At 59.5% G+C, this 18394-nt stretch overlaps 2 protein-coding genes across 7 annotated transcripts in view; one reads left to right on the forward strand and one right to left on the reverse strand.

Annotated features, from left to right (window-relative positions):
- Window positions 1–121: 121 nt before the first annotated feature.
- Window positions 122–6686, forward strand: LOC120220242 (chromogranin-A-like; the record flags this gene model as incomplete). Its single annotated transcript, XM_039217303.1, has 4 exons — window positions 122–275; window positions 2451–2885; window positions 3574–4061; window positions 6185–6686. Coding segments are annotated over 4 exons (1161 nt in total), but the record flags the coding sequence as incomplete, so codon positions are not given.
- Window positions 6687–9574: 2888 nt separating this feature from the next.
- Window positions 9575–18394, reverse strand: part of ITPK1 (inositol-tetrakisphosphate 1-kinase) — a 175248-nt gene continuing 166428 nt past the window's right edge. For all 6 annotated transcript variants that reach the window (XM_039217300.1, XM_039217296.1, XM_039217301.1 and 3 more), the window contains 2 exons: window positions 14310–14472; window positions 9575–11774 (listed from right to left, as the gene is read on the reverse strand). In XM_039217300.1, coding sequence (XP_039073231.1) covers window positions 11416–11774; window positions 14310–14472 — 522 coding nt within the window. In that variant the 3' untranslated portion in view covers window positions 9575–11415. The remainder of the gene's footprint in view (window positions 11775–14309; window positions 14473–18394) is intronic.

Here is an 18394-nt window from a genome sequence, read left to right on the forward strand (position 1 = left end):
CCCCCCCACCCCCCACCCCGGTCTCTCATTAAGCAGACTTAACATGACGTGACCAGTTTACAGATAAAGAAATGGAAGCCTTCACTCTCAGAGACAAATATGCCAGGGCTGGGCTTGGCAGAGTGGGACTTGTTCCTCCTTTTCTTTCCTTCCCCTCCCCCCTCCTTTTCTCCTACCAGGTGCCAAAGAGAGGGCACATCAGAAGAAACACAGCGGTTTTGAGGACGGACTCTCAGAGGCTCTTGAGAAGCAGAATGACCAGGCCGAGCTAAAAGGTGAGTGCTGGCCAGTCTAGCCGGAGGCTGGGGAGGAAGGAGATCATAACATATATAAGTTCAAGGGCTCCGAGGAGTCAGGAGTGCCTCCTTTAGGCCATGATGTAGCTATCATTTCCATCTTCCCTTCACAAATGGGGAAACTGAGGCCCAGAGGGATTAAGTACCTTGCCCAAGGCAAGCCGCATAACTGGAGATGTGAATTCGGGTCTAGGTCAAGCAAAGCCTGCCCACCACAGGGGCTCACGCTCAGGGCAGGAGGTCTCTGGTCTGGTGGGAGGGCGGCCTCAATTCTGGATCTTCCCAGACACCCCTGCAGCAAAGCCCCTGCCCCTGGCACCTTTTCTCCTGGGATCTGGGGGTGCCTTCGCATAGTCCTGTCATAGGAGGTCTCAGGAGAGGAGATCTCCAACACTGAATGAATCTGGATCAGCTTTCTCGAAGTCACAGAGAGCTTCTGAGGGTCAAAGAGATCATGGCTTAGGTCAAGGTGATGCCCTAGGACTCATCCTCCTGCCTGGAAACAGCCACAAACTATCCCCACAGGGCCTGCTCCTTACATGTGGCAGATGGGCGGACAGGTCAGTTTCTAGGACCAAGGACCTCCATGGACTTTCATCTGGGGTCCCCGGAGGCTTTAATGGGGAGGCAGTTACGTGTCAGCACAAAGAGCACCCTGTACTTAGCACCCGGAGATTGGATTCCAGGCTCTGCTGCCCACGGACTGTGAGCATGGACAGGTCACCCTCTCCGAGGCTTGGGTGAACTTTCTGTAAACGGGATAGGAGCACTTTCACCTGGAGTCAAATGGTGGCATGTACTTGGCGTGGCTTTGTTCAATAGAAATCACTCTAGTGCATGGAGGGGTTTTTACTGGTTAGAAGCCTATCTTCAAGGCAGCCAGCATCAAATGGTTTTTTTTTTTTAAAGTTTGTTTGTTTGTTTGTTTATTTATTTATTTATTTAGAGAGAGCAGAGGAGGGACAGAGACAGACGGGGAGAGGGAATCCCAAACAGGCTCTGCACTGTCAGCCCAAAAGCCCGACGTGGGGCTTGAACTCATGAACCGTGAGATCATGACCTGAGCCAAAATCCAGAATCGGGGGCGCCTGGGTGGCTCAGTTGGTTAAGCATCCGGCTTCAGTTCAGGTCGTGATCTCACAGTTCGTGGGTTTGAGCCCCGCATCGGGCTCTGTGCTGACAGCTAGCTCGGAGCCTGGAGCCTGTTTTGGATTCTGTGTCTCCCTCTCTCTCGGACCCTCCCCTGCTCATGCTATCTCTCTCAGAAATAAATAAAAAACTTAAAAAAAAAAAAAAACCCTAAGATCCAGAATCAGACACTGAATGGACTGAGCCACGCAGGGGGCCCTAAAATGCCTTTTAATGAAACCTTGCAAATAGGAATTGAGCACTTTCACAGGATGCTTAAGACAGAGAAGCCTCACATGGAGAGGAGAATGAAGTTGCAGTGATAGTGCCTCTCATACAGAGAGGTTAAGGGACTTGCTCAAGATCACACAACAATATGGTGGATGTCCTAATTTTTAATTATGGGGTCATTTTCAAGGTCTTTTTTTTTTTTTAATCATTTCCTGCTTTAAGAAGTAGATTGGGGCACCTGGGTGGCTCAGTCGGTTGAACATCGGACTTTGGCTCAAGTTATGATCTCACGGTCCATTGGTTTGAGCCCTGCATCGGGCTCTGTGCTGCCGGCTTGGAGCTTGGAGCCTGCTTCGGATTCTGTGTCTCCCTCTCACTCTGTCCCTCCCCTGCTCCCGCTCTGTCTCTCTCTCAAAAATAAACATTAAAAAAGGTAAAAAAAAAAAAAAAAAAAAAAAAAAAGTAGAACTACAAAGAAAGAAAGATACACCAGTTGCACTCAGGTCGGACCCAGACACAGAGCAGGTAATGACTCACTCCGTCATGAGTATCGGGCTGGGCTTGCTGGAAGCCAAAAGATACAATGACAAGGGTATTCACTTCCGAATGTCCCGTCTCTGTAAAGAGCTTTCCTACCATTCCTACTTTCTAATCTTCTACTCTAATAAACTTTCGCCTGCTGCTCAAAAAAAAAAAAAAAAAAAACAGATACAATGACTAAGGTCTGAAATTGGGCTCTCGGGGAGTCTCCGTGTGTGGCCTGGTCCTCAGGGCCTGACTTTGTTGTTTCTGCAGAGGTGACGGAAGAGACCTCCAAGGATGCCGCAGAGAAAAGAGGGGATTCTAAAGAGACAGAGCAGAACGGTGGAGACACAGAGGGAGCCAGGCCCCAGGCCTCCCCGGAGCCTGAACAGGGGTCCAAGGTCGAGGAAGACACCGAGGCCCTAGGGGAACAGGGAGCCGCCAACACCCACCCCCCAGCCAGCCTTCCCAGCCAGAAACACCCCGGCCTACAGGCCCAGGGGGACAGCGAGAGCTTCTCCCAGGGTCTGGTGGACAGAGAGAAGGGCCCGGCTGTAGAGCGAGAGCAGCAGGCAATGCAAGAAGAGGAGGAGGAAGGGGAGGATGACGCAGAGGCTGGAGAGAAGGCCGTCCCTGAAGAAGAAAGCCCCACCGCAGCGTTTAACCCCCACCCGAGCCTTGGCTACAAGGAGACCGGGAGGGACGAGAGTATGTATGACATCTGGGACCCCTCAACAAATGTGTCAGGCAGACGGGGAGGGTGAGAGGGAGGCCCTCCTTCATAATTTCATCCCACCTTCACAACATCCCTGAAGGGTAGGTGTTAGCTCCATTTTCCAGATGGAAAACTGAGGCTCAGAGAGGTTAAGCAATTTGCCCAAGGTCACACAGCTGATTTGTAGTAACAGCTGATTCCAACAACCCAGGTTTGGCGGACTCTAAAACCCTGCATCTCCCACTAGGTCCACACATAGCCCCTCCCCTCCAACCCAGGAGGCTAGGGGGGGCTTTGCAGGGTGGGTGCGTGGGCTTCGGGGACAGGCTGGTCTGGAGGCAGTGTCAGCTTCACGGTTTAGGAGAGGCCCCTGACCCCCCCCCCCCATGAGGGCTTTGTAAGGGTCCTCCTTCCCTCCCCAGCTGGGTGGCTCCAGGATCAGGGGCTCACAGAAGAGGCAGACTCTGGCCAGCCCGCCCCTCTGAGCTTTGAGAGGGTCTTGCAAAGCCCGGTATCAAGATGGCTTCTTCCTCCAAGTGCAATGGTTGTGGAGAGGCTGGGCCGGCCCCTGAGCGTGGTCTGTGATCCCAGCGACGGCCACGGAAGGGAGGCCCTGGGGGGTGGCAGGGACCAGGGGAAAGTGGGGGGCCCCCCCTTCATTCTGCTCTTGTCCACCACCAGCTCCAGGATGGCCCACGTCTCTGGCTGTGGATGGAGCTGGGAAGGCCGGGGCCGAGGAGGCTCAGCCCCCCGAGGGGAAGGGGGTGCGGGAGCACTCTCGGCAGGAGGAGGAGGAGGAGATGGCAGAGGCCCCTGGAAGCCTCTTCCGGGGCGGGAAGAGCAGGGAGCCGGCGCAGGGACAGGAAGAGGAGCAGCTGGCCAACGAGTGGGAAGATGCCAAGCGATGGAGCAGGATGGACCAGCTGGCCAAGGAGCTGACGGCCGAGAAGCGGCTGGAGGGGGCGGACGAGGAGGATGACCCTGACCGCTCCATGAAGCTCCCCTTCCGGGCCCGGGCCTACGACTTCAGGGGCCCCGGGCCGCAGCTGCGACGAGGCTGGAGGCCGTCCTCCCGGGAGGACAGCGTGGAGGCGGGCCTGCCCCTCCAGGTGCGCAGTTACCCAGAGGAGAAGAAGGAGGAGGAGGGCAGCGCCAACCGCAGACCAGAGGTTGGTACAGGGTGGGTGCCAGCCCCAGGCCGGGCCTCCCGAGTGTGGGCCCTGCCTCCCCCCAGGGGGCCCAGGCCGTCCCCTGGGGCCTGAGGCCGGACAGGCACGTGGACAGGGGGCTCTCGGCAGAGGGGCAGAGCTGGGGCCGGGGTGAAGACGGGCCAGGCAGGGAGGCAAGCGAACCTGGCTCGCAGCGGACGCCCCGTGAAGTTGGCGGACAGGCAGGCAGGAAGGAGGGTGCCCCGATCAGGTCGTGGAGGCGGAGAGGTGGTTCAGCCAGTGCCTGAAGGCTCTTCGTGGGTCTCTGTCCTGAAGGTGATCGGGGGCTTCTGGGTGTGAAGCAGGAGTGAGGGGTGAAGCTGGAGCTTTGGACAGAGGGAGCTTGGGAAGGAAAGGACCTACCCGGCAGGGACTGGCCTGAGGAGGGCCCCAGGGCCCCAGGAGCTGGGAGGGCAGGGAAGGTGTCGTCCTGGGAAACCTCTGTGGTTAGTCCAGCAATGGCCTCTCCGGGGCCTGCAGGCAGCCCAGGCACACCCTCCTCCTAGGTTCAGACCCCGCCTGCCTCCACTGGGGCAACGCCAGGGCCAGCGGACCTCGGGGCCTGGTGGCGAGTGGGTGAGGGAGGCATGGATGCGCCAGGACACCTGGTTCTGCCGCTCCCTGGCTGTGTGACCTTGGGCAGGCCACTCCCCTTCTCTGAGCCTCATTGGTTCCCCTGTTTGTCCAATGAGGGTAAGGAGTCCTTTCTGCTCACCTCATTATTATGGTCAGCACACACATGAGCTTTCAAACCCTGGCCATGTCCAGGGATAGTTGGTTAGCTCAATGGGGTGCTGGGATGTAGCCCCAGAGGTGAGGAGGTGGGAGTTGGAGGTCGCTGCCTGGCTGGCAACACGACCTTGGACCTTCGGGGTCCATGGTTCCGGCCTCAGTGTCCAGGTAGAGATCGGGGCCCTGCGGGGGACTGGAACCTATCCACGACCCCAGTTCTCTCTGCCCACCCAGAAAAGGATGTGGCCCTTTCCTTGGGTCCCAACCCTCCCTTGGCTGGGACCAGAGTCGGCGGCCTTAGAGGAAGAAGACTCCTTGGAGGTGGGAGCTAGGAGAGGTCATCCCTCTACGTTCCCAGGGGACTGCCCTTCACCCCTAACCTTGGACCAGGACAAGCCTGGGCACCTTTGACCGCCCATCCCCCACCCACAGAAGCTGGAAAGAGCAAGGTGCCCTGAGATGCCTGCCAGCTCCCTTCTCCAGGGGCAAAGGAAGGCCTGGACTGCAGAGCAGAGATATGGGGTCCCCAGAGCCATGCGGACAGGACAGGACTTAGAAATGATCCAGCATCAGAGAATTCTACTCCAAGACAGAAGGCTCTAAGGCCTCTATTTCCATACAACCATTGTCTGTCTGTTCCAAATGGGCCCAGTGGGTGCCCCCCAACAGCCTGGCATCTAGCAGGGACCCCAGCAAGGCCACCCTTCCCAGGTCAAGACCGAGGGTGAAGGCATGGCCTCCCCAACTCCTGCTCTGAGTCCAAGGGCATGTGATTGTGGGCATCGGCCCCAGCTCCAAGGGTCCTGGAAGCTTCCTGAGGCTGGGACACAGAGCAGGGGTCCCAGAAGGCTCCCCTGCTGCCCTGAACCACCCTGGCAGCCAGAGCTGGGCCCCCTATGATTGGGACTAAGGATCCAGGCCCCACCCTAGGCAGGTCGAAGCAGGGATGCTCTCAGGTCCTCAAGCCTGTGTGAAAGGCTCACGGCCTCTCAAGCAGGGAAGCCTGGCCTCTCGGTCAGGGCCATTGTCATAGTTTAGGCCTTGGGGTGAGGAGCTTAGAAGGAGCACTGAAGAGCACGGAAGGCTTTGTTCTCCATGCGCCTGCCCAGAGCTATTCAGGTGGCCACCGGGGATGGTGTGGGGTCAAGGCCCCTGTCCCCGCTCCCCCCATTTCTTGTGCACAGTAATCCTGAGAGCAGCCCAGCTGGGTGGCATCTCTGTCCCCACGATCTGGATGAAGGCCCTAAGGCTCGGAGAGGCAAAGCCCCCCGAGGCCACACAGCCAGCCAGTGGCACAACCAGTCTGGCAGACTGTGCCCTCCATGTGAATGACCCTTGATGTTCTCTCCTAGGACCAGGAGCTGGAAAGCCTGTTGGCCATCGAGGCGGAGCTGGAGAAGGTGGCCCACCAGCTGCAGGCGCTGCGCCGGGGCTGACGTGCTGGCTGGGGCCCCCCAGCCAGGGCCCCGAGGCACCCGGTGGTCCTGGCCCTGGAGTCCCCTTTGCAGGTCCTGGCCAGATGGCCCGGGCGCTGCTTCTGGTAGAGAGGCCGCTGTCAGCCTGCCCAAGCCCAGGCCACCCCATGCCCCCTCGCTCCTTCCCTTCTGCTCTCAATTCCAGCCCCACTGCACCCTTCTGTGGGGCAAGACCCCCCACGACTTTGAATGGTTATCTTCTCTCTGGACACAGGCAGCTTTCTAGAATTTTCCTTTCCACCATCAGAGCCATTGGGCACAACTGCAATAACTTCTAACCTTCTGGTGAAAGCTGAGAACTCCTGACTGTAATATATTCTGTACAAAATTTATCTAAAGAGAAATAAATCTGCTCTGGGCTCTTTTTGGTTTCTCTGAACTTCTCCCCCTCTTGACTCAGAGTGGGATGGGAGGGACTGGCTTTGGGCAAAGGGACAAGGGTGGGGCTCAAGTTGTTCGCCATGGGACTATGGGCAAGTGACTTTGCACCTCTGAACATCAGTTTCTTCATCTGTAAAATGTGGATAATACTTACTGCTTCTTCATCTGACTATGATGAGGGTTCAAAGGGCCCAGGCAGCCTGGACCAGAAAACCATCATGATGATACAAGTCACATGAATGGTGTTGGCAAGTCGAGGTCTCTCCTATGAGGCTGGGGAGGGGGCTGCCCACTGCCGCTGCTACCCATCCCCTGATGCACAGAGGGTCACCCTTCAAGGAGCCAGAGTCATTAGGTGTTTATTTCTTCACACGTTTTCAAGGGTGCACTCCACCCCCAACCTTTACAGAAGGAACAAACCCAACAGCAAACTATCCCACTAGGCGGTCAGCTATCAAAATATCTGCTGCCTAGTTAACGAAGGCAACAATGGGTCACCTGGACCCTGAATAACCCATCCCAGAGACGGCCACCTGTGTTGTCATAATCACACCCAACAACTGTAAAGACACATCCGAAGAGCCCGGGGACAAAGTCTCCTGCCTTTCACGGAAGCAGTGATTTTACATGCAGCACGTGTGTTCATGCAAACACTGTGGACAGGCATCTGGGTTTCTGGGAAGCGTCGCTTGTTGCCTGTGAACAGGACAGAGGCCCTAGCACACAGGGGTCACCAGAACTAGAATCGCCAACATGGTGAGATCACCACGGGAGCAGCTTTTTGAGAGAAAACAGGCGTCGGAGAGGTGTGCTCCCACATACAGCCCCGGAGGAAGGGGTCAGGCAGGCTCTGGGAAAGGAACCGCCCCTCCAAGCCCTCAGGTCAGGGTAGGTCCGGGAGTAAAGGGAAAATGCAATCATTTCTGGAAAAGGCCCCGAGCAAAGGAAGGGCGCCCAGGTGGGACCAAGGAACAGCTCTCCTCGGAAGGGCGTGGGGGGCGGGGCGGGCATTGTCACTGCATCACACTGGCCCCCGCTATGCAGATGGAAGGGGCAAAGCATAGGCCCGTTCTCATGAAAGGTGGAGACAATGGGAGCATCGCTGGTCTGAAGCCTCAGCCACATCACTTCGGACTCCGGCTCAGGCGTGGGCAGAGCAGACAGATGTGTGGGGCATCGGGGGGGCTGGGCAGACAGAAGAGGGAGCAGCTCGGAAACTTCTCTGCCTCGTGGTAAGCCTCGGTGGAGGTGCTGGCCGTGCGCCTTCAGGACAGCCAGCACCCAGCTCCAGGCCTGCAGAGGGGCTGCCGGGGATCCCTCTGGGTGAATCATCTTCCAGGGGACACAGGAGAGGCAGATACAGACCCCAGGGACGGGAGTGAAGCCATTCGCCAGCTGTGTGGCCAGCGGCCAGCGTGAGTGCCCGAGTCGAGGACCGATCTTCCAGACGAGGGCAAGGACATGCAGTCTCCCTTGGTCTCCGAGTGGCCATGTGACGGCCAACAATGCCCGCTGGCTGGGAAGCTAGTTTCTGGCCACGGCCCTTCAGCCTCCCCTGAGGCCCACCTGACAGTCTTCTGGGTTAGAGAGAAGCTCTTTCAGAGCAGTCTTCTCCGTCACTGATGAAGGGCGTCCTCAAGGACGCGCCGTACAGCCCCTTGGGTGTTTTAACCATGCCTCCTCCTCCAGGGCGCACCGGGAGTCTTCAGGCCCAGCCCGGCCCGCTGTGTTACTGCACACCTGGACACTTCCATGAATGCCGACGGCAAGCACGCTCCACCAGGAGACTGCTGGGCCCTCTTGAAGCGGACAGACCTCAAGGGCCCGCACTCAACTGGGGCCTAATGTCTGGAATCCCGTCGTTAGACAATCAGAGCATCTGCAAGGAGAACTTGGCCCACGGCCTCTGTTACAGGCTGCCCAGGGCAGAGACCTTGCAAACGACCCTCTGTACTTAACCGCGGCCCCGGCCCAAATGTGGCCCCGGCACTTGCTCCTGGAGCCCCTGAAATGAGGAGTGTCTTTGGGAGCCCCAGCCACTGAGCACCTGCAAGACAGGTGCCGGGGGCCGTAGACACCAACGTGCCCACCAACCGGCAAACAGAGGCTTGGGAGTCAGAGTCCTAACTGCCCTCGTGACCCTGGCAAGGCCGCCTCGAGGTGCTACACGTGCACACAGAGCAGACCCTTCCCAGGGGGCCTGCAAGGCGCCAGGGCCTCCGACCCAGAGGCAGCACCCCGAGCCTTTGGGGAAGCAGCTGCACTGTAGCGGATCTGTCTTCCCCTGATGTGGGGACCACATGGCCCGAGGGGAAATCAACTCTACGGAGACTGTTGTCCTGGGACACGAGAAAGGGAGTATGCATCCGAGTGACCCTGAGAGCGGAGGTCGCTGGCTGGTGCCTCATCAGCGCTGACGCCCCCTCTCCTCGTCCGTGCTCCTGAAACCCCTAAATCAGGGATGGCCGGTGCTCGCTGAGCAAGGGCGATGGGGGGGGAACGCTGCCTGCTGCCAGGCGGGGGCCCTCCACTCCCACCACCTGCTGCCCTCAGGCCTTTACCAAGTCAAACTCCATCCCTCAGCTTCTGTTTCCAGAAAAACCGCTCGCCTTGCCTCCCCCCCCCCCCCCCCCGCCCCGCGTGGAGGCCACTGGGGAACAGTTATTGGATATCTGGGCCCTGGACCTGAGCACGTGTGACCCTGGAGGGTGACATGAGTTACACAGCAACACGGTACGGACAGGGGCCCCAGCCCGGCATCGGGGGGGGGGGTCACAGTGCACCCCCCCCACCTGTTCCTGAGACAGATGGGGATTGGAATTTCATTTAAGAAGGTCAAGCTGTTTTATTGAGAGACCAGGAAAAATGACATGAACTTTCAACAGCATTTGTAAACACGTGTGAAATGCAGTTTGATTTCAGTAGTTTATTTTGGAGACAAAGCAGTGCAAGAGGCCAGCCACGCTTTCCTGCTTCCCCGGGGCTCAGGGTTGGACTAGGAAAGGCGCTGTACAGACATTATAATCGGGGTTCAACACTCAAGTCGTGTAAACGCAGTTAGTCGGTGGGCCCTGGTTTCCAGGGCAGCAGGGTGGTCCCGACCACACCTGTCCTCTCAGCCCGGGCCCAGCGCAGCTTGAGGGCAGCCCCCACCCAGCCCTTCCTTTCCCAAAGGTGGGTGACCCTCACGCCCCTGCTGAGGCGGGCCCGAAGGTACCTCTGGGTGCCTGGGTCAGCAGCCTCTCTCGGGCCATCCGCACTGGACCATGCGGGACGGCCCAGGCGCCCTTCCCCCTTCCTCAAAGTGAATGGATGTGTCGGGACACGGGATCATGCTCAGGGGGGTCCTAGGCATTTCACCCAGACTCACGCTGTCCCAGAACTGGCAAAGCCCCTCCCTGGCCCCCTTCTGTGCAGCGGGGCGGGCGGTGTGCCCACCTGCACCGTGGGAGCTGACCGATCAGCCGGTGGTGACTGCTCATCAGGGGCTGGGGGCACTCTCAGGGAGGATGGGTGGCTGCTTCCTCACCCCTGGGGCTGCAGCCCCCCCTCACGCTTGGCTGGCTTTGTGCTTGGGGCTTGCAGTGAGTACAGGAAGGGTGGGGCGGGCCTGCTGGGTGGTGTGAAAAGATGTGAAGCGTACAGGCAGCCCCCCACCGCCCCCTGCTGGGGGAAGAGGGCCCCGAATCACCCCGATGCCAAGGGGAGGCTCATCGGGTTGACTTCTCGGAGAGGCAGGCTGCACCAGGGTCTAGGGCACCAAGCCTGCCCTTCAGAGTTCTCTGGTCTCAATGGCTCATCAGAGATGAGGACATGGAGGCCCAGCAACGCCTGGGATGGTCTGTCCACAGTCACGGCACAAATCCTTGGCACGGGCGGATCAGCTCCGGGGGCTCCCGACCAGGCAGCCTGCTCCGGGGCCCCGGGGAGCGGTGCTTGGTCAGGGAGGGAGGCCCCCTTGCAGGGCTGCACGGGACACATGTTAAAGGGCCTGGAGGACTCCGGGGAGCTGGATGTGGAGAGGAGAGGCCCACTCAGTGCCTTAGGCGCCCCCAGGAAGCTTCCTTCTTCCTGTGAGCAGGCGACGGGCGGACCACAGCCCGGACCCCCTACACGGAGCCCCCGAAAGGAAACAGTAGGGGTGCCTCTGGCTTCCTCTGGCTCTTCAGAGCTTGGGGCTTGGGCCCCATTGCTCACAACGCTGTGGGTGCCGCCAGCAGAGGGTGACAGGGAGGGGGCCAGGCCTGGGTGTGAGGGGCTTGGAGAAAAGTGAGATGAGGAACGTCTCACTCGCTCTGTTCAACCGCCAAAAGGCTGACCCAGGGGCGCCCCCCCACCCCCACTGGGGACCCCGAGGCCTGGTCCAGAGCAGCCGTCAAAACGAACAGACGTGGATGTGCACACGCACACACACACCCCACCTCCCATTCAGACCTAGTGTTAAAGACGCAGCAAGTGTAAACCCAGTGAAGACGGCTGCACAGCAGGTTTCAGGGATCGTCCCCGAGGCTGGGCCACTTGGGGTCCTTTTCCATCTCCCCCTCCACCACCCCTTATTTAGATCATGACATCAGGAAATCAGGTTAAAAATTAAAAAAACAAAAAAACAAAACCACAACAAAGAATCAGATCACCGGGAATTCTTAGGAGGAGCGTGGCCACCGGGAGCTGCTGGCCCGGCAGATGCTCCGCGGCCCGCGCCGCCCTCTGGGTCCGGGGCTCCGTGGCTACTGGGAGGAGGCCTTCGTGGCCAGCGAGGCCACGCAGTGCTGCTGGAAGCTGGGCGATACCGCGGCGGTGCAGCCGAGTCTCTGGTGGGGCAGCTTGGCGGCGCCACCCGCGCCCATGCCGCCCGTGTCGGCCTCGGCCGCCCAGGGTGCGTCCGGGCCCATCCTGCTGCCACAGCAGCCGGGGCCGGCGCTGCACGTCCGCTCGGCCGCCAGGCCGCCCGCCTGCTCCGCCAGGAGCCTGCTGTGCCTCAGCGGGGCCACGTCCCCCGCGGCTGCCGCGGCCGCGCTCTGGCCCTGCAGGACGGCGGCCACGTGGTTCAGCAGGTCTGTGAAGAACTCGCCGACGCCCTCGTAGCCTGCGGGCGGGAGAGAGCACGGGGCACTGAGCCAGGCTGGGGTGGCAACGGGCCATGGGCAGGGGCGGGGAGAGCGGGGCAGAGGCGGGCTGTGGGGCTCACGGACGTCGGGTGGGCCCTCTCGAGCCTTCGAGAAAACCCAGGCTCAGTCAGTCCTGGGACCGGCTGCAGCCAGCTAGGCGGGGCTCAGAGCGGGGTGTGGGCGGGCTAGCCTCGAATTCGGCTGTCCCCAGGCTGTGAGAAGCTCTGTGCTCCAGTGGACAGGCCAAGCCCCACATCCTGTCCCTCTCGGGTGCAGCTTCAGGGTCTCATTTAATCACTGGCCCTACGTGTGCAGATGCACATGGTGGGACGTGGCAAGACCGGAGGCCCACCCGTCCCATTCTAAATCAGAAACAGCCATCTAGTCCACATGGCCCAGCCTCAGCGTCCTCCTGTGTCAGCTGAGGGGTCTCGGGGGCGGTGTGGGGGGAGGCGGTTGTGGGCATGCCCAGGGAGACCCCTGATCCAGAGCGGCTACGCCCCGGAACAGTCTGCTGCCTTCTCATGCCCAAACTACCTGCAGGGAAGCCCTCTGTGCCATGTGCCCTGGGCAGCACCAAAGCCAAGGGACGGACACTGGCGCTGGCCCCTCGGGTCGGCCCGAACTGGCCGGCAGCCAGGTGCCAGCTCCGATGCCCGGGGAGAATAGGCTGAGCTGAGCTGGCCCTGCGGGGCGCCAGCTCAGGGCCAGGCACTGTGCCGACACCTTCTCCTCTGCCTCTGCATGGACCCTCGTGACACCCAGCCCACACTGCACATGTTGGGAGGGGCCGACTCAGGACCCTGCACAAAGCCAAAGCTCAAGGGCAGACCTTCATGCTCTCACCACCTCCCATCTCCATCCTTCTAGAACTTCTGCCCCAACAGTCCCACCACTCTGCTGACTCAGCTACCTCTTCGCCCCCATGTCCTCCCCGGTTTATTAGATCCTCTGATTCATTATAATTGCTCCCCTGACACGCCCTGCATTCCCTTGGGCTCTCTCATTCCCGTCACTTGTTCGTCAAAGCCCCACCTCTGGCAACACCCAAGTCTCCATCCAGGCTGCGCCCAGGGTGACTGGAGGGACACAGGCCATTGTCCCCATGGGTTTGCATTTCTATAAAGGAGTGCTGGCCTCAGCCAGCTGCTCTGGCCCAGCTCAGAGCTAACGCCCACCTTCTCAGCACGGCACCTGGTGGGCTCCTCCCTGGTCTCCTGGTCCCAGCCCCTCCCGGAGCCCTGGGGGGTAGTTCCCTCCCTCCTTGCCGGGCTCTGCTCCAATATCACCACCTCAAGAAAGGAGCCCCTGGGCACCCCGTCTTCCGAGGGCAGGGCTCTGGCCGTCAACGTCACGCTGTACCCGCGTGTCTAGTCTGGACACAGCAGGCCCTCGATAAATGTCAACTGAATGACTGAGGGGGCCAGTTGTGTCCTCCCAGCCTCGGTTTCCCTGGCTGTGACTTGTGATGGTGGAGGGGCCTCAGGAGTACAAGGGGACACAGGTCAGGCCCCCAGCCTGACACCCACGAGCTGCACGACCTAAAGTCAGGCTCCGCACCCCGCACATGAGGTCCTGTCCTGCACCCTGCAAACACCTCTGAGTGGCCCCTGCATGCCACCCATGGGTGCTCCTGGCGCTGCTAACCTCCCTGGAGCTATGAATTGTTTCCTGAACATTTTTATACCCACTGAGCAGTGACAGCAACTTTACCTCCACCGCAGCTACTTTAAGTAAAGGGGAGAGTCAAAGCCAGCTGGGCGGGTGGACGAGTCAGCCTCAGGGTGTCCCCAGGCAGAGTGGGCTCATTCCGGGGCACATCTGCTGGGGACATCACGGCCATCATCCCTGTAGGCTAACAGCCCCACTGAGGGGTCTCTGGGTGCTATCTCCTGCCGAGCCCTCTGCTGCGAGACGAGAGGAGTGCGGGGCAGCCCCGGGGGCCCCAGCACCCGCTGCCTGCCTCAGGTTCCTGCAGAGAGCAGGGAGCGGGTGCTGTTGCACAGGGAGCCGGCCGGCTCCAGGGCCAGCCCCCAGCACCACGGGTCAGGGCGAGGGCAGGAGCACGGCCCCGCCACCAACCTGTACTGTGACGCGGGGTAATCTCTCCCTCCCTGGGGAACTTGACTCCCTGCACGTGCACTGTGGAGGACATACTCTCCCTGGGGTCCCTTCAGCTCCTGAAATCTACAAGCCCGACAGAGCAGCCGAGGCTCGGCCAAGGCCACTGCCAGTCACGCGGGATCAGGTGAGGAAGGGAGAGAAGGGGCTCAGTGTGAGCCCACGAGGTGCCCAGTGTTCGCTCACCCTGGCTGGATGCACGACCCTGTTTGCCAGCTTCACCACACGCTGTGAACCCATTTTGCAGGTGGGGCTGAGGCTTCGCGGGACCGTGTTTACCCCAGGCCCCACCAACAGGGAGGGAGGGAGCTGATCAACCGGCCCGCCTGCCCTGCTGCCGAGGGACGCCAGGGTGCAGACGGACGAAGGGGGTTGCTGGCTCCACGGCTCACCTGGGAAGGCGTTGATGTCGATAACGGCGTGCTGCCCCGTCTGGTTGTTGATGATGATGTCGATCCCGAAGAGGGACACGCCCAGCGCCTGCCGGAGGGCCCGGGACAGCTCCCGGATGACCTCGTCACTCGGCCGCTCGAACACACCCTCGATCTTGTCCAGCTGCCAATACACACACACAAGGCAGGTCAGGCCGCTGGTGGGAGATGCAATGCCACGCCTCACACCGAGACCCTGCGTCAGGTGCCGCAAGCCTGGCATCACCCTCAGGCAGCTGGGCAGGAACGAAGTGTGCAGTGTGCACGGCCCCTCTAGTCTCTGTAGCAAGCTGGGAGGACTGCCCCACCCCCCACGTCCTCTGCTCTCGTCCCAGACAGCCTGGGACAGCCACACAGGTTTTCACGGGCTCAAGTTCGGTTTCTAAAAGGGCCACGGAGGAAGGGGAACCTTGAGAAGGATGTGGGATCAAGGGAACAAGAATTTGAAGCCTGATGGTGACTTTCTAGCTCTGTGGTCCTAGGGAGAAGTACTTGGCCTCACTGTGCCTCAGTTTGCTCATCTGTAAAACGGGACCCACAAGGCCTCTGTCCTCTGCTGGGAGGCATGGGGAGGTCCCTGATGTGGCGGGATCAGTGCTTGCCTCCCTGGGAGGAGGTGCTACCCTTGCGTTCCAGAGAGGGGATGGCACTGTGTTACCTCTGAGTCAGGAGAAGGTTATAAGAAGTGCTCAGTAAATACTAGGGTCCTGGGGGCTATGGGGCTCAGGGGCCAAAGCAGAAGGAGAGGGAGTGATCCAGCAGAAATAAAACTGATGCTGGGTCAAAAGCTTTTAACACAGAAGTACCATGTGACCAGCAATTCCATACCTGGGAACTGTGGAATATGTACCCAAAAGACTGAACAGGCAGCTGTAGCCAGTCCATAGCACTGGACAAAGGTAGAAACCAACCAAAACGTCCATCAAAACGTGGATAAACAAGTTATGTTACCCACACGATGGAACATTATTCAGCCATACAATGGTGCGGTGTGGGTGAACCCTGAAGACGTCAGGCTAAGCGTAAGAAGCCAAACACAATTATGTTACACGTTAATATTTACAGGTTAACATGAAAGGCCCGGAACAGGCAGGTCCATGGAGATGAAAGGCAGACTAGTGGTGGCCGGGGGGCTGGGAAGAAGACGGAAGGGGGCGGGAATGCTTAACGGGTACAGAGCTTTCTTCTGAGGTGACAAAAATGGTTCAGAACTTGGTAGAGGTGGTGATTGCACAACATGGTGAATATAGAAAACATCACTGGGTGATTCACCTGAAAATGGCTATGTTGTGTGTTATGTGAATTTCACCTGATTAAAAAAAAAAGAAACTGAAGCTGAGTCAGGAGGGCTGGGGACAGAGCCCTGGGCACCAAGGACAAATGGCCCTCACCCCGGCACCGGTAGCTAAAAAGGCTGATGGGGAACCTGTACACACGCCGGGAGTGAGGAGCCCACAGCAGGCACCCTCAGTGGTCCACGGTGAAGCCACGCCCGCGGGCCCTGCAAAACCGGTGGGGCCTTCAAGCCCACGACCCTGCTGCCTTCCTATCAGAGGAAATACTTTCTAAGGGCATAGTACCAGACAGGCTGTGACAAACCCTTGTCACTTAGCACTGGCCCAAGCCTGGGTAGGCACCCCCTTCACGGTTCCTTTCACCAGAGGCTCAGCCACTGGACCCATGGCCCGGGGTCCTCCCCAGGGCAGAGAGCCAGACAGATGCCATGGCACAGCCCAGTCCCTCCTGCACACCCTGAGCCGTAATGCACACTTCTGGGTCTCGTTTTCTCACTCCAAGCAATGGGGGAATAAAAATACCTGCACCTCGGGACGCAGGATCTGAGAAGCTAGGGTTTAAGGCTGGCAGCACAGGCCCACCAGAAGGGGGTGGGGTACGGCTGCTGTGTTAACACGCTGTTTACAGAAGCACTTTCTCAGCTCAGCTAAGGCATCTCAGAAATCCTCCTGAAGCAGCTTGATGATATGGAACTAAAGAGCCATCCCAGGACAAGATAAAGGCCTGGAAATCCTGTCCTCTGGGCTGTAAACACAAAGGCTACAGTGATGTTCTGGGAAACGGTGGCGGGGGGCGACAGAGGAGGTGAGGGTGGTCCTCCGGATCAGCACGATCACCCTCCTCCCCCACACGGTGGGCTGAGCGCTCCCTGCACACCTGGCACCGTGTGGGCTCCCCGAATCCCATGACCGCCCTGCAGGGTAGGCTGGGGAAACAGACGCTCAGGGAGGCAGCGGGGCTCCCAGGCCATGCGGCCGAAATGTTGTGGAGCTTGGGTCTGACGCCAGCCAGTCCTGTTGGCGTCCGTACACTCAGCCAACACCCTACGTACCAGCGTTTGAGGGCCTGTAAGTTGGCTGTGGGAGTGGGGTTCGCCCTCAGGGGCCTCCAGCCAGGGAAACAGGTGAGGCTTCAAGGCCAGGCCAGGGCTCCCCGCATCTGCACGAGGCCCTGACAGTGAGAGGGAGGAAGCGAGGAGGAGAGTCTGGAGTCGGACCGTCTGTGTCAGACTGGCCTGTGGGTTTGCAGGAGGGGCTCAGGTCTCGAACAAGAAGGGTGCGGCTGGGTGCCATTCCGCTGCCTGGTTTTACACGGGACTCTCCTGGAGGCTTCCGGAATAGCAGTGCCGAGCCGAGGAGAGGGAGAGGACGATGGAGCACGGGTGGGGAGGAGGCCCAGAACGTCCTATGCTCTCCCATCTCACAGACAAAGAACCGGGCCAAGCAGCAGACAGGTGATTATCCAAGGAGGTTGCCTGGGACCCTCTGGCATCAATGAACAGCCCCAGGGGCCATGAGAGCCATGCTGGGACTGGCAGGCGCAGCTTCCCAGAAGTCTGTGGAATGCCCACCCTTCCCCAGCCAGTGCCACTGGCCAAACACGGTCCGAGGGCCCTTCAGGAAGAGGCCCTGAGGAACTGCACCAGCCCACAGTCTCTGAAGGCCAGAAGGCCAGAAAACCTTTCCTTGCACAAAACAGCTTCTCACCACTTACAGTGCACACAGCCAGGCGCTGAGAGATTCTGTTTAAAATCTGGTTGTTCTCCAAGCTTCCTCGGAGAGCATGGGACTTGTTCCTGGGGGAACATCTAGCAGCCTCCGGAGGGACACTGGTGCTCCCTCCAGGTCCCTGTCCACACCTACGCTGCAAACCCTCTGCACACAGCCAGCTCCTCAGAGGAACCAGACACAAACCAGAAGCGAGCAGGCGGCCTAGAGCAGGGCGGCAGGAGGTGGTAGGCAAGTGCATGCCCCTAACCAGGAAGCAAGGGTGGGGTGAGGCCAGGGCCAGGGGCCTACTGTGGACGTTGTCGATGAGAACAGCCTAGAACACGGCCAAATCCTCCCAGATTAGCTGGAACGGCCATGACTCAGAAGCAGGAGACGAGGCACAGGGCTCCAAGGTCACGGGACGTGGCGGCAGAGGCCACTGGCTCACTGGACTTGGGAGGGTGGGCAGACGCTGTCCCAAGGCCTATTTCAGCTCAGGTCACGATCTCATGGTTTGTGGGTTTGAGCCCCATGTCGGGCTCTGTGATGACAGCTTGGAGCCTGGAGCCTGCTTTGGATTCTGTCTCTCCCTCTTCCTCTGCCCCTACTTGCCCCCACCTCAAAAATAAATAAACATTAAGAAGCTGCCCCATGCCAATTTCTAATTCTCTGCTCTCGGTAAAGATTGCACTGCACATACCAGAGTGATAAGAAATCCTACATTCCCGAACGACCCAGCATTGGAATCAGACCAATCCGGGGTCGCACCCTAGCTTGGCCCCTGAGTGAAGGGCCCGGTAAGTTTGGAGGTTACTGAACCTCACAGAACATTAGCCTCCCCACCCAGGAAAACGGGGCTGTCTGCCCTGCTCCTGCTCGGCTGTGCCCAGGCCTGGCTGTGATGCTGCGTGGCGTCTGGGGCGGCTCCTGACACAGTGAAGTTCACCGAAGGGCTGCCCCGAGCGAGGCTGGTGCCCCCTCCCCCACCGGAAGTAACAGCAGGTTCTTAACAACGTTTGCTGGATTCACGTGGACAAGGAA

Source organism: Hyaena hyaena, unplaced genomic scaffold (assembly GCF_003009895.1).
Source record: "Hyaena hyaena isolate Hyena2069 unplaced genomic scaffold, ASM300989v1 scaffold_676, whole genome shotgun sequence".
Taxonomy (NCBI): Eukaryota; Metazoa; Chordata; class Mammalia; order Carnivora; family Hyaenidae; genus Hyaena; species Hyaena hyaena.